This window comes from Gadus chalcogrammus, chromosome 15, assembly GCF_026213295.1.
Source record: "Gadus chalcogrammus isolate NIFS_2021 chromosome 15, NIFS_Gcha_1.0, whole genome shotgun sequence".
NCBI classification, from domain to species: Eukaryota; Metazoa; Chordata; class Actinopteri; order Gadiformes; family Gadidae; genus Gadus; species Gadus chalcogrammus.
Window position 1 is genome coordinate 10,945,491 of NC_079426.1, and position 15,139 is coordinate 10,960,629.

The window sequence follows — 15,139 nt, forward strand, 5'->3', positions numbered from 1 at the left end:
CTACAAGTCATTATTTTCTGTGAGCAAACTAATTTATTCATAGACGAAATGTAATTACATTCCCGTGAATTAAGTGTCTTCTCTGGAGCAGAGGCATTATGTCTCTTTACTGCAGGGTGTGTCACACACACGCACACACACACACACACACACACACACACACACACACACACACACACACACACACACACACACACACACACACACACACACACACACACACACACACACACACACACACACACACACACACACACTTGATTTATTTCTTGAATATATATAAACCCCTTAGGTTAATACAATCTCCTAAATCCTGAAGCCTGACACATAGCACCCATTGTCACTGTTGTGTAGATTCCAGTTGAGGTGGGGTCAGGGACCTAGATCCTTTTGTGCTTCAGCCGTCCAGAGGGAAATATGTGTACTTTATAGTCCAGGGTTAAAAAGTACCAGATGTTACGTGTCACACGCAACCATAGAGGCGGAAGGTAGGCCTACTGTACCTGCATACATTGTTTTATACCACCCCCTAGTGTTCAAACGGTGAGTTACATTTGAGGTATTGACAAATAGGGAAACCGAATCATTTTCACATCTGTTTTGTATTGTTATAACCTATGCCCAGGGGTCCATGAGCGGCAGGAAGTTTATTTAATTTTTATGAAGAAAATAAGCCATCATTGGACTTGGCACCATTAAGTACTGTAGGTCGCTTTGGAAAACGGGTGGGTTGTGGTGTTGAAGTGTGATTTTTCACACTTAATTTTGTTATGTAGGCCTAGGCCTAACTGTTTCCTAGTGATTTTCAAACATCTTTATTTTTTTGAGTAATAGGCCTATCACATAAACTACAACAGCCAGGTGAGATGATACTAATCGCTCATTTAAATTAAATTAAATAAACTTTAATTTAATAAATGTTTTTTCACACCCATTCTTTTCATCATAAGTCACATCGTGTTCATTTTGTGAGTGTTATTTTCCACTCTTTGACACAGCCTGGATGGCTTGGATCCACTCTTTCTTCTCATCCGCCGTCGCAGCCTGCAGAAAGTAGTGCGTCTCGTCCGAGGTGATGATCTCGAAGAGGTTTCCTTCCACGTCGTAGCGCTTGGCTGTAAACAGAACTGCGAGTTCATAAATAGTATCGTGTAATCCAAAAAAAGATACGAAGAGGAACGAAACAAAAGGAGGTAGGGTCATTCGTTCGTCCCATGGTGACAGGACACACACTCACCGTCAGGCACAAACTCCACCGCCGTCACAACACTGCCGCGGAGGTGAATTGCCCCGAGGGGCTCCTCGTCCCCCTAGTAGTCAAATATAAAGCAATGTAGCGTTTGGCAAACAAAAGTCCAAAAAAAAGGTCCATATGCCAATATTGTATCGTTTAGGTGCAAATGTTTCCATTTATTTATTTTGCGTTGGCGTTTTTTCTTACAGTTTAAATTGCGTTTGTTTACCTTGGCAGGGTCGTGGTAGTGGATGTAGGCAGGGTCATCTCTCAGCGTGAACTTTCTCACCTTCCAGTTTTTCCGTCGATGTCCCTTTTTTAGAGTAGTTTTTACGATTGCCATTATATATTTCACTGCGCCAAACTTCTAAACCTCTGTGTAAGCCTACTTATAAGTTCCATTAAGTTGACCTCGGGCAGTAAAAATGTAATTTATGCGCACACAAAAAAACTCCTTTAAGGAAAAGCTTCCTTGAAAAGAAAACATAACATCTATCACTTTATAAAATAAACTAAAATGCCATGTTTTGAAGAATACTGTGTAGACATGTTGTTTATATTCATCATTACATTTCTTACATAACTTCTGTCATGATTATTTGGCTTTTAATCCAAAGTTTCTCACTTTCCGTTGATTCAACTTCCTTCCTTTCCACCCTTACCTGTTTGAGCAGGCATCCCTGTTTTATTATGTTTCCTCTGAATTCCTCCTTCACAATATCATCTTCATCACTGGAGTATCCTTCACAGAAGAAGCCGCTGTCTGCCTGTGACACACATACATTATTCAACCACACCATTCTCCATCAAAACACATGGGGGTAAAGGCCAAAAAGGTTGAGACCCACTCACCACAGAAATAGGTCCCCCTAGGTTCATTTTTGTCCCAAAAGCCTCCCTCTTTTTCCGCACGCTAAAATTGTGTGACTTAATCTAATCTTCAATGTAAAGTAACAAAATTAACTCTCTCTCTCTCTCACTCTCTGTCTTTTATATTTTTTCTATACTTACAAAGAAGTAAAGGGCATCAGATTCGTCCAGGAAGACAGACTCGGTGCCTCCGGACTCCCCGGTCTTGGACAGGTCTCCGGCGGGCTGGAGGTATCCCTCGTTCATCAGCCCCGTCGCCAGCATCACGCTCTCGGCTCGGTTCCTCGCTTTCTCCTTTGAGATCAACCAATCCACCACCGTCACACCTACGGTACACAGAGCCAACCAGAGGCCGAAACATGGTATTCAAGGTATGAACATGGGCTAAAGAAGGAGTCTCTTGAAAATATAAACAATTAAGATAGATGACTACAAAGAAGGTTCTAATGGTTTTGAAACACAACGTTCTTTGTCGAAATCAGCAAGTCCATCACCTGGTAGACAGATCCAACGATCATTCAGAATAAATTACTACAAATTACAACAAAACAAAGGTGAAGGGTGAAAAGGTGAAAGGTGAAACACAACGTCTCCACTTGAGAAATAAAGCAGTTATTGAAAACAAATCCTTAAGGATTGAGTATGAATAAAATGCAAGGCTGCAATGTTGTTTTTAAGCAAAAACGTTGTCTTTCAAAGTCGACAGGCATCAAGCCCACGGTAGGCCTACTAGCCACTCAATTTTGATTTCCCTTCAGTAGCCTACTTAGGTCTGGGTCTGCGGTATATTAGTTGGTTTTCTCCTTCCAAATTCTCTGCGTCCAATCAGCGAACAGAGGGAGTGGCTAAGAACAATGACGTTAAAGTCAGCTCTCATTGACGGACATCTTCACATCTTGTTTGGTTTGTTTACAGCCTGTGCACAACGTGATTCCCGGCCAAACGTTAGCAATTGGTTATGGCAGATGAAGAGTGGCACTGGGCAGATCCAGTAGTTTTAAACTTCAACAGACACCCAGCTTCACGTGAGTTATTGTTTGTGAATAGTAGGTCCAGGGCCCCGTTTCCCGAAAGCATCTTTAGCCTAAGTGGATCGCAGAGTGGGTCGTACGAGCATCGTACAGTTTTCACAACGTTTCCCGAAAGCATCTTTGGTAACGAACGTCTTGAAAATGCTCGTAGCTAACGAGTGCTCCAGGGTACTCGTAGGACGCTAAGAGCCTCGTTAGCCTACTATAGTCTCAGTGGCGTAACCAGCGGACATTCCTAGTATTGGATGCGTTTTATTATAACACATTGGTAATGGTGTATCACGTGCGTCTGAGCCTAATGTGGGCCATTATGTTCTTAGTTTGAGAGAGACAGTCCAGGAAATGTTTGAGCAGGCAGGGCACTTAAAATGTGTGAGAGAAAGTGGGGGGGATTTGTGCAGACTGACATAGGCTACTCATAAAACGTAGCCTAAAATAATGTAAAAAAAAATAAATTAAAAAAATAATAAATATATTAATTATAAAAATATTAAAAAAAAATGCAAAGGAGCAGGCAAAAGGCTGGGATATGGTGGGGATTGGTCACGTTGACGGGAATGTTTAGTGACATGTGGGAGGGTGGAGGGGGTTAAAAAAAAGTCTCAATCACTCTTCGACGTGCATGAAAACCAGCCGCGTAGTTATGAGGGAGGCCGTCCTCACACCGATCTTCCTCGTTGTCATCGTCCTCAATGTCCTCCGGTTCAACCAAAGCTACCCCAGCCTTAGCTGCAATGTTGTGCAACATAGCTGTCACACATATCACAGCACATGACTTGGCCGGCGAAAACTGGAGCCCTCCGCTGGACTTGTGAAGGCATCTAAAGCACAACTTCCACCTACCGATCGTGCACTCAGGATTAGGACTGATATATATGTCGGCCTAGGCTTAATCAATTGTGTTTTAATATCTTTAGCATTCATATTATTGCAATCTATTCTTTTCGTAGGCTACTCTGCGGTTGGCCTTGATGGGCAGATATTTTAACCCTTTTTAACCCCATTTTCCTCCGACATTCCTGCGTCTCCCCCTGCGTCATCGCCCGTTTCAGCACCATGTCAGTGGACAGGTAAAATCCTACGATCGTCGTGAGTGCAGCGAATGCGCGTTCACGTTAAGAGGAGTTTCGGGAAACGCTCCACAGAAATTATCGATGGTTCGAAAGATCCATCGGGAGAATGATCTTACGAGCGAAGATCTATCGATATCGGGAAACGGGGCCCAGACTCTCTGTGCAAATGAAATGAAGTACGAGAGTCTGGTAGGACCAGTGGGGTATTCCACGAACGGAGGTTTCACAAACACTGAGTTAACGCTGAACTCTAGGTTGATTGACCCTGTGCCAACTAAACCAGAGCTGTCGGTTCCACCGCCCGGGTTATGCATTAGTTCAATCAACACTGGGTTGGTTAACTCAGGGTTGTGCGAGTCCACGCCAAACCTATAAAGACGTGATGTATAGATCATGGAAACCCTGATCGAAATGACGACACGGGACGCTTATTTCTGTCATACCATATTTGTCACTCCTGCATTTAAATGAGCTCCTAAGCCAATCGTAAAACCGCCGACAGTCGGCAGACTGGATCTGGTCCTCAAATTGTCTTGACCTCCGTGGAGGAGCTGGCAATAGAAATAAATTCAGGGCGCCCTGGCATGGGCGTACCTGGATGTACCTCCTCAGAGAGTCAGGGGCCATGTGAGGGTACCCCACTGGTTGAATGTAGGTTTTTCGCTTTTCTTGTATTTTAGATTTTGTTTGTCTTCGAAGTAACACATGCAAACCGTGTGTGTGCCACAGCGCAAATGTTCCAAATGTTTTTTCTTTTTGGTAACTGGATAGAAAACCTAAAAGTGACAATTCATCAACTTCACAGATCAAGATGGATTAGTGCTTGTATTGGAGCCGCCGGCTATGATCGAACATTCTCCAGTGGATGTAAGTCCGTTAGGACTATTTTATACTTTCTGTTGTAAGCGCCTTTCGGCATAGTAGGCCTACTCAGCCAAATTGCTCTTTGTACGATAGGAGGCTGATGAAAATCTTGGTCCGGAAGTGGATGGGTCATCTGAAAGGACTGAGATGTGCTCAGCATCTCCAACATTATAGATAAAACTACAATTTGCAAAAAACGGAGGGCTACGCAAATAGTCTGGAGTGAACTGAGGCCATGTCCTCGATTGGTAGTGTTGGCTATGTAAGGCTGGAGAAGGCTATTTAAATATATTAATGAATTCCGCGAGAATCTATATCTCTCCAGAAAAAAGTCATCCGGATATGCCAAGATGTCGAGCTGTGGTCTTATTAATCGCTCCCGGTGGATTGCATTGAACACATGAAATCTGCGGGGAACGCGGGTTTAAATACCCAAAACCGGGTAAATGTTCCAAACTTAACCTGCGCAAAACCTGCTCCGACCAGGTTTGATTAAGAGCATATTTTTCTATAGTAACTAACATACCGTGTTCATTTTGGAACGGAAAACCTAGGGTTACCGTTAACTTACCCGGTTATGCGATAAAACCGGCTTTGTGGAATACCCCACAGGCTAACACGGTACGGGGAAAACAAACCAAAATCCCCAAACAAACTATTGACTAGTGAGACGCAAAGCTTGAGGATTAGGAAGGAGTTTCACGGAAATATAATCAGACTAAATAGAAGAACAAAAACAAACCAGGTTGTAATGGATTTGAGCATCAAGCGTGAACATACCGGTGAAGCAGTGGTTGTAGGTTTTGTTCTCAATCTCCAGCTTCAACTCCTTCACTCCGTTGTCCTGGTCCCTTATTAACATGTACAGCTCACTGAAGAGATAAACATACAAAACCACGAAAACGATATGACATTAAATTATTAATCAAAGAGTGAGGCTGAGAACAAAGAAGGACTTTCATTGAAATTGGGATTACTAACTACGAACATACAACACAAGTTCTGTACTCACAATTAAAAAATGACTTAAAAGAGTGCTGGGTAGGGTAGCTGTCAAAAATGCAAGATCAATCCATGTTCAGGCACTTAAATGTGCACTATGTACCTTTTCTGTTGGGGCTATTTACTCTGAGGGTTCCACAGGAGTAAAATGAACATCTGAGGCTCATACAACCATATATCTTCAACTCAATCCACTTACAATGAATTGAAAACATGTAATTGAAGAGCCGGTAGGGGCTAGGTCCATCTCGTCAAGGGTGCCTACAGGTAGGATGAACGCAACAGGGATGGAACCCGGAACCCTTGATCTAGGAGCGGAACTACCTGCAGGCACTCTGCCCGCCGTCATTACACATCCACAATCGCCCTTAATCAGAGTTAGCCTCAGGGGCTTCATATATTTATGACACCCCCTTAACCCAAACCCCAAAAGCGCAAGGAAAAACTCATCATTATCAAGGAAGAAGCCTTGAGATGAACCACAGAGTGGGGGATCCCTCCTTCCATTGACGCCTAGGTTAAAGCAAACCACCAGGCTTTAAGAAGGCTTCGGAAAACCGGGCACACCAGATCACTAGGAATCATGTTTTGAGAACTCACTTCAAGTTGACCGTTTCGGGAAGACGGATGGAGCGTCGGGTGGACTTGCGGGCGAACCTCTTCCCAGCCTGCAGGCAGCTGATGGCCCTCCTGATGTCCTTCACCCAGGCCTCGCGCTCCCCGCTGTGGGAAGCCTGGAAGAAGTGGTCCTGCTTCTTCTCTGTGCTGATCTTGAACACCATCTGAGGAAGGAGGTACAGCCGGTCCGTGGAAGAGGTTTTTATTTACATGTATGTCCCGAAGAAATTCCTCATCTTCCTCTCTCAGTCACGTGTTTTGGGGACATTTGGTTTTTGCTTTCTTAAACAGTTTGGTCATCAGTGACATGTCATGGAAGTCACTTATTTAAGAGAAATGTTGCCAAAACTTTTTTGGGGTTAGACCTTTTGGACATTAAAGTCCCAGACTAATAGGAACACTTAAACATATTTAAAAACAAACAGACATTCACATACACACACAAATGTTTTTTTCCTTACAGTTCTCTTCCCAAAGTCCTGGCAGGGGCTGGTGAGTGTAGATCCCTTCAGGGGGATCATAGCCTTGGGCGAGCTGTCTGTCTTCCTCTTGTAGAATTCTACCGCATCGTCAGACAGTACCACCCACACAGCCTTCCAGGAGCACAGCACCGTGCCCTGAGAGAGAGAGACAGACATGCAGAGAGAGAGGGTTTGAGGGAGAAATACACAGACATGCAGACGGATTGAGAGGTTGAGAGTTAGAAAGAAATGGAAAGATTGAGGGCTGTTGAGCATGTTACAATTAATGTTCTACTGTCTGATTTGAGAAACTAAGATGGATAATGCAAAGTAATGAATAGGATAATATGCTTGATAGCAATACTACTATGATAAGTAGCTTACAAAATTACCACAGCTAGTACTCACATTTGAATTATGATATTACGCCCTTAGCATTTTCTTTTGTATTTAAACATTAATCAACTTTTAATTTTCTTTATTTCTCCACAGAGCAGCAGCAAATTCTAATTTAGCTTCCTTCTTGCCTCAGGCTTTCTGGTAATTAAATAAGGAGGTATAAATAGAGTTAAACACTACTGACTCTATGATGCTAATGATCTCAGAGAACCATCAGTTGGAGTTCACTCCAATAGTATTAGTTAGATATATTAGTCAAGGATTAATACGTGTTGAAATTGTTGCTTGAAAAGCATCTTGGTGTACGGAATTGAACGATTTTAGAAAGAGGAACAGCATAAGCGAGGGTGTCAAGCGCGAAACATTTACTTTGTATAACTTGACAAATTTCATTTGATAAGTATTTAAAAACTGCATTATTATCTTATAAAAACTTCAAGAATAGTATGGTTATAGTTTGAGTGAACTTTACCCTTTTCACCAAGTATCCCTCTTTGACCTGTTGTGGCTCCATCACGACACTCACCACTTGTGAACTTTGTGCACGTATACTGCAAGGTTTAGAAACTCTTATGGTTCAGCCTAATGCTGCCGTCTCTATCGGTAACACCCATACCCACCCACAGACTCAATCTCATGCTTACACAAACACATACTCATGCCCACACACACACACACACACACACACACACACACACACACACACACACACACACACACACACACACACACACACACACACACACACACACACACACACACACACACACACACACACACACACACACACACATACACACACACACACAGACTCTGACAGAGGAAGTGCTGTTATGTTCATGTCACAATGATGATGCGTACTTCCCCCTTTCTCAACCTGAAATAACTATGCTCAAAGAAGGCTATCCACAATGAATAGTTTCATTTCATTTTTCACTTAAAATGTACAGCTGTAATCTTATATGTATCCTGAAAAAAATTATCAATCAGTAATGAGATGAGGGGACCCCGGAGGCTATCTGCATATGATTACAATACAATCATTGCCATACTGAAAACTTACTACTTTAAACATCCAGTGACCACTGTGGAGGGAAACCATGTAATCTGGTTCCCTAGAAGAGGGTCTACACCCATTGTTACATTATAGGATAGAGTGGTTCTGAAGTAACCCACATACTCATGTGTTATTAACTTTAACACATGAGTATGTGTTAAAGTTAACTGAGCCCTCCCAGGAGAATACCTAGCATAACAGAGCCACCAGAACCCCCTCACAACAGGTTCAGCCTCGGTACCTGGACTGATCCTGTTCCCTGGTGTTAGGCTGTCATCTGCTGTAATCTCACCAAGGAACGTGTGGAACACTGTGGTTCTAATGTGCTTGTAGAGAGAGAGAGAGGGAATTCTGCATGGAGCAATTGCCGTTTGGGTTTCATGGGTTCAGCGCGAGAGGTCAGAGGGAGCGTAACTTTCGATCGATAGGTATCCGTTTCATGTTCCATGTTTGGATATTGCAATGTCAGATTCTTTGTTACTTTCTCATTGTGGTTGTTCTTTTCATCATGTTCTTAATCTTATCACTCCAGGGACTGTAACTCACCTTCACATAGTTCATTGGAAGTAAGAGATCAGAAATTGTGTTAACCTTCAGTGGAGATTTCTTTCAGCCTAGGCCTCTACTGTTACTTTGTTTATAGCACAGCATTTCTGAATACTTGATCCTAACAGAATGGCTAAGTGACGCCAACCTCAAGCGTCTCAACCTGGAACTTAGCAATGGAAAAGGCTGTACGGGAGTCAACGGAACTAGCTTTGAAAAGCTTTGATTTCAATCTGAATCTCAATGACATGTCACTGGGAGGGTTTATCTATAGTGATTCAAATGCTGGTGCGCCCGTAGCTCTCACTTTGTTTTACAAAAATGTAACTAACACTTCCAAAACCCCTCCCACATACACCACCTAGCAGAGATACGCTAGTTTAGATGGCTAGTTAGAGTGGGCTTTTTTTGAGTTCTGGAAGTCACCTGTCGACAAACCGACAAGGGGAACAATGATAATTATAGTTATAATTTTATTATAATGGCATACATTAAAGTTCTGCACATCTTATAGTTGTTATCAACTGTGTAAGTGGAATAAACCACTCCAAGTTGTTACTGGAACGTAATGTACGAGGGGGAGGTGCCGTGGTTGCGGAGAAGCTGGTGTTGATCAACACCTACTGATGCTACTCTTACAACACCTTATTTTCAGCCCATATACCAGTTGTGGTTTCTGCACAGCTCAAGCCTTCGTTCTTGCACTGCAACCCATCCATCTCTGTGTCATTTTTTCTAACGAAAGTCCCTTGCTGTCATGTTCGTTCACAGTTTTTGCCGTCATTTGACTCATATCCTGCATGGTCATCGTTCTCACTAAGCTCCGGAGGAGTTGGTCTTGTCTTTTTTCAAACCGCTGTCATCGCATGTGTGCACTTTCAGCCACCACATCCAACCTTATTCACTGATGACTAAATGCAGATGTGAACGTTGGTCACAGTTCATGCTAAAAACAGCAATAAACGGTCTTCAGAAGGCTTTGTGACTGAAGTTCCATGTCCCCAAATCACCAAGAGCTTTATCTTGATTCAAGAAGAACCTTAATTTCTTTATTGTATCATGCGATATTTTGATTAATTCAGTTTTTAGCCTTCAAACCTAACTTCCTAGTTCCTGACTGCCAGACTATGACTTGAGCAGCTGACAGCTGTGGGGATGGATTCAAGTTCCTAATTTTGCTACAAACGCAAATACTCTGCTGCTCCATCTCTATACTGATAGAGTTATCATAGGACTCACAGGACACATTGGAATAGAGTTGACTTCCTTTCCCATCGTCACTACTTCATTCTATAAAAGGAGTTTGTCACGGGTGGTGATAGTTTGTGTGTGTGTGTGTGTGTGTGTGTGTGTGTGTGTGTGTGTGTGTGTGTGTGTGTGTGTGTGTGTGTGTGTGTGTGTGTGTGTGTGTGTGTGTGTGTGTGTGCGTGCGCGTGTTTGCGCATGCGTGTCTGTACATGCGTGTGTGCCTGCTTTCGTGCGTGTGTGACAAGAACAACATGGCGTGTGCGTTAACCATTGTCTTTTTACTAAGCTTACTAAGAACCAAGTTCTTAGTAAGCACCAATATAGCATTCATATGTTTCTTACACACTGTAAAAAAACAAATACAATTGTCATCATTTGGAGTCGGCCTTAGTAATTATGGTATGTAACCGCTAGAGGGCGTCACCAACACACTAAAAACAACACAGAACAACAACCCTGCTCGATTGCCAAGGTTACGTTTTTGTTTTACAACAAAACATTTGTGCAAGGTTCAGAGGCCAGTGTCCTAATGTAATACAATGATTGGCGACAAACAAAAAAAACATAAAGAAATAGCCAGAGAAGCCTAAGCAATCAAGCTGCCCATTCAATATTTTCAACAAGAGGATGTGTGGCACCGCACCAGCATGTTGAATAGAACAAGGTCACGTTGAAAACACGTCACAACAACAAACCGTGAGAAGGTCGAGGTTTGAGAGATGTATGTGGATGATATCATTCCAATAAACACGCGGAAACGTCCTCTGGTGCGGCTGCATATCCGAAACTCAAAGTAAAGGACAGCCTTGTTATTCACACCTGGCTCACAATCCATTTCCGCCATATCTTAAACGTTGGCGGTTGATAATGTTATTGATATCATTAAAAGGTTACGGTCAGGAGGTCAGGAACAAAAGCTCTTGGGAATAGGGAATCGATGTAAGCTGTAAAATACTGCAGAACAGCACAGAGGACAGCCTAGTAGAGCCACTGGCTCCCCACTGATAGGCCACAGAGACAGCCGTCCTCCAGCAAATCGACAGAACGTTGTTACAATTTCATTTGTGACTGGAATAACGGCACTCATGGAGCAATATGTAAATGCATTGCCCTTTCTTAATTAATTTATGGCTCCATTATGTACTTGAAAATGCATTTTTAATCCCTGATTTCTATTCTGTCTGTGCTCATCAACCTATCCATCCATCCATACTCATCAACCCATCCATCCATCCATCCATCCATCCATCCATCCATCCATCCATCCATCCATCCATCCATCCATCCATCCATCCATCCATCCATCCATCCATCCATCCATCCATCCATCCATCCATCCATCCATCCATCCATCCATCCATCCATCCATCCATCCCCCCCCCCCACACACACACCCCTGCCACCCTGTAGGGAGAATAATGAGTTAAGGGAAGATCTGTTCACCACAGAGCTCCGGAAATGGGGGGGGGGGTGATGTTTGAGTGGTAGGGTTGATAACCCAGAAGAAACTTGTAAAACAGGAAGTCCTCCCACCTTTCACACATTTCTTGACACAACGAAGGATATCAACACCACTGCAATTGATCAAGCCTGTGTGTGTGTGTGTGTGTGTGTGTGTGTGTGTGTGTGTGTGTGTGTGTGTGTGTGTGTGGGTGTGGTTGTGGTTGTGTGGGTGTGTACTGATACACTGACCAATACGGCATGAATTGTGATCACTTCTGCTGCAGGGTCAAACTCCTTCACCACTTCCTCCACCATCCCCAACTCTAACATCACCACCTGCTCCACCCCACTCACCCCTCCATCTCCAGCATCACCACCACCACCCCCACCATCACCACCAGGACTGAATGGAACATATTATCCGCATTCACATCCACTATAAAGTTAGCGTTCTAGAACCAAGGTGGCTGCCAGGAGAAAGAGGCCCACGGCTCTTGTTTTCAATCCTGCAGATTGAGGCGTCTTTGTCCCTGGCACTCCGTGTGTCACCCGTACCATTAATAATTCTGCCGAGGAGTGGGCTGAGCTGAAAGACGAGGTGGGGTGGTGGGGTGGTTGATGGCTTATCCACGGCCGCACACCAGTCAGGGCGTCCCCCTCGGTTCCCTTTTGACTGCTGAGAACGCAATTAATCAGCCATGCATGACGTTAGCCATGCATGACAGGCAGACGCGCACGCAAACACAGGCGTACGAAACGCAAACACACACGTGCGCGCGCGCATGCATGCACATACACTCACACACGCAAAAACACACTTGAAAGCACACATACAGACACACACACACACAGACAGACAGACAGACAGACAGACATAAACACACTTAAAAGCAAACACACACACACACATACACCCCCACACACAAACACACTTGAAAGCAAAAACACACACACACACAAACCTTTCTATGTCTGGCTCAGGGGGGCTAGAGTTCTCAGAGGAGGCATAGCCGTTCTGTAGTAGATCTAACGGACGTTCTGCATCCACCAATCAGTGTTGACCGGGGGGGTGAGCGCCAGGTCAACCGAAGGAGCACAAAATGCAGTACACGCATCCAGGACAAGGGGATCTAAATAACTCAGGGCATCCGGTTTCTAAAGCATACCTTGATGTAGCGAAGCTGATTAAAATTGATCGTAGTTATGAACGGTTTGAGTTTAGGCATTACAGACGCCGAGGAAGCGGATTATCTCTGCTCCCTGATGGGTTTCAAGAGCTCAGATCATAATTAACAACTGCATTACGCCCCCCTTCTCCGATAACCTGACACAGGGAAAGCTTTTATACAGACATGCGCATTGCGCAACATACTCACAAGCAGGAGCATGCGCACGTCACACACGTCACACATGCACCGGAACACGCACGCACGCACGCACGCACGCACGCACGCACGCACGCACGCACGCACGCACGCACGCACGCACGCACACACACACACACACACACACACACACACACACACACACACACACACACACACACACACACACACACACACACACACACACACACACACACACACACACACACACTGTGTTCTAGCAAACCACATGTGGATCACTAGAAGATATTGCTGGAATCCCTACTCAAGATTCGTAATTTCTGAAAATGAGTTCTACAATTTTGAATGGGCGTTATTCCTCGGCTGGTATTTTCAGCAAGTATGAATGTATGAACTATGCAATGTTTTATTTGCGGTTGTTGGGGTTTAATACTTCCCCTGTTTCTGCTTAGAAGCTGTGCTTTGATGCTACTTCATAAAACATGCTCTTCTTCTTCAACCATAAACAAGTGGTATATGATATATATGAAGCCACACTATGATCTAAGTACCGGTACAATGTTAAGCTGAACCAATAGGACAGAACTGTATATTATTTAACCTTTTCCAATAGGCGATAGCTATATTGGAAAACTTCCAGCAGCTATAATAAGATAATATTAACACATAGATCCAATACACCCCAACATAGTGAAATCCCATTTACTTACACCTGATAAAAACTTACATTTTCTTATTTGAACCATGAGAAGGTCCTGACCAAGATATAGCTATATACAATCAAACTACTTCAATATGTACACTCTTATAATAGACTTCAACATTTTATTATAAGATTGTACGCAACAAGGTCATAAACCAAGACGAATGGTGAAAAGTGCAAGCTATTTAAATCACCCTTTTTAATAATCATTTATGAATCTCCCAAGATACTATGCAAAGCCAGTACATAGGCTACTTCGGCTACATTGAACGTTATTGAACAAACGTTATCTTGTGTCACCTTCACAAAAGCCCTATAGGCTACCTGATCTCTTCAGCTCCGCGGGTTTTAATGAAACGAGAGTAAAGACATCAGATGCATTGTTTTAATTAACAACAAATTGTAATGAAGGAGCTATCCCACTCAATGGCACACTGTGCCAGCACAAATTTAGCTCTATGCTGGGGTAAAGGTGTGTGAGTGTGTGTGTGTGTACGTGCGTTTGTGCGTGTGTCTGTTTGTGTGTGTGTGTGTGTGTGTCTGCCCATGCATGTGACCGTGTGTGTGTATGTGTGTGAGCATGTGTGTCTGCCCATGCATGCGACCGTGTGCGTGTGTACGTGTGTTTATGTGTGTGTGTGTGAGAGGTGCCACCGTTTGCCAACCAACTCAGGCCCAAATGGGCTGATAAACAGTTTAATTGGGGAGCGGGATGAGTTGTGTGTGGCCATATGAGCCCAGGGCCCATTCCAGCCTCAAAGAGCCATCACACTTGTTTATTAGCACCAGCTGGCTCTCCGTCCACCTGTCATTAGCCCCACCACTTGCTGTTGAACATAACCTCTTTAACGTATTACATTCCTACAGAGACAGGTCATTTTAAGTGGCGTTTTATTTTTTGTCACGACTGTGTAATGTACAGGTCGTTATGTAGATCAGCGCCCTTATCGCCATAACACACCCTCTGTGCTTCCAGCTAAACCTGGCCGTTATGTAGGCCTAGCACTGAACTACGTTATCACATTTTCCTTGATAGTTAGAGGCCAACCAGGGAGGATTTCTTTAAATGCATAAATCACACACTAATGTGAACGTTGACCGCAAGCAGTGGATATTTCGAACTGCAAGTGAACCAATTTGCTTTTATAAAACTGTCATAAGTTGACTGAGGCGTAATCACACATTCCATCCCGCCATGTTTTTAATCACCTAGTAGCACACAATTAGCACTTAGGAAACAGTGT

General features: G+C 43.6%; 1 protein-coding gene across 1 annotated transcript; it reads right to left on the bottom strand.

The window, feature by feature from the left end:
* Positions 1-242: 242 nt before the first annotated feature.
* plek (pleckstrin) lies at positions 243-8,147 on the bottom strand. The gene is made up of 9 exons (XM_056608754.1): positions 8,025-8,147; positions 7,154-7,309; positions 6,675-6,856; positions 5,853-5,944; positions 2,246-2,430; positions 1,897-2,001; positions 1,464-1,547; positions 1,238-1,310; positions 243-1,115 (listed from the first exon to the last, which is right to left on the bottom strand). Exons 1-9 carry the CDS (start codon positions 8,064-8,066, stop codon positions 976-978), a joined length of 1,059 nt encoding a protein of 352 aa, XP_056464729.1. The 5' UTR covers positions 8,067-8,147; the 3' UTR covers positions 243-975.
* Positions 8,148-15,139: the final 6,992 nt, after the last annotated feature.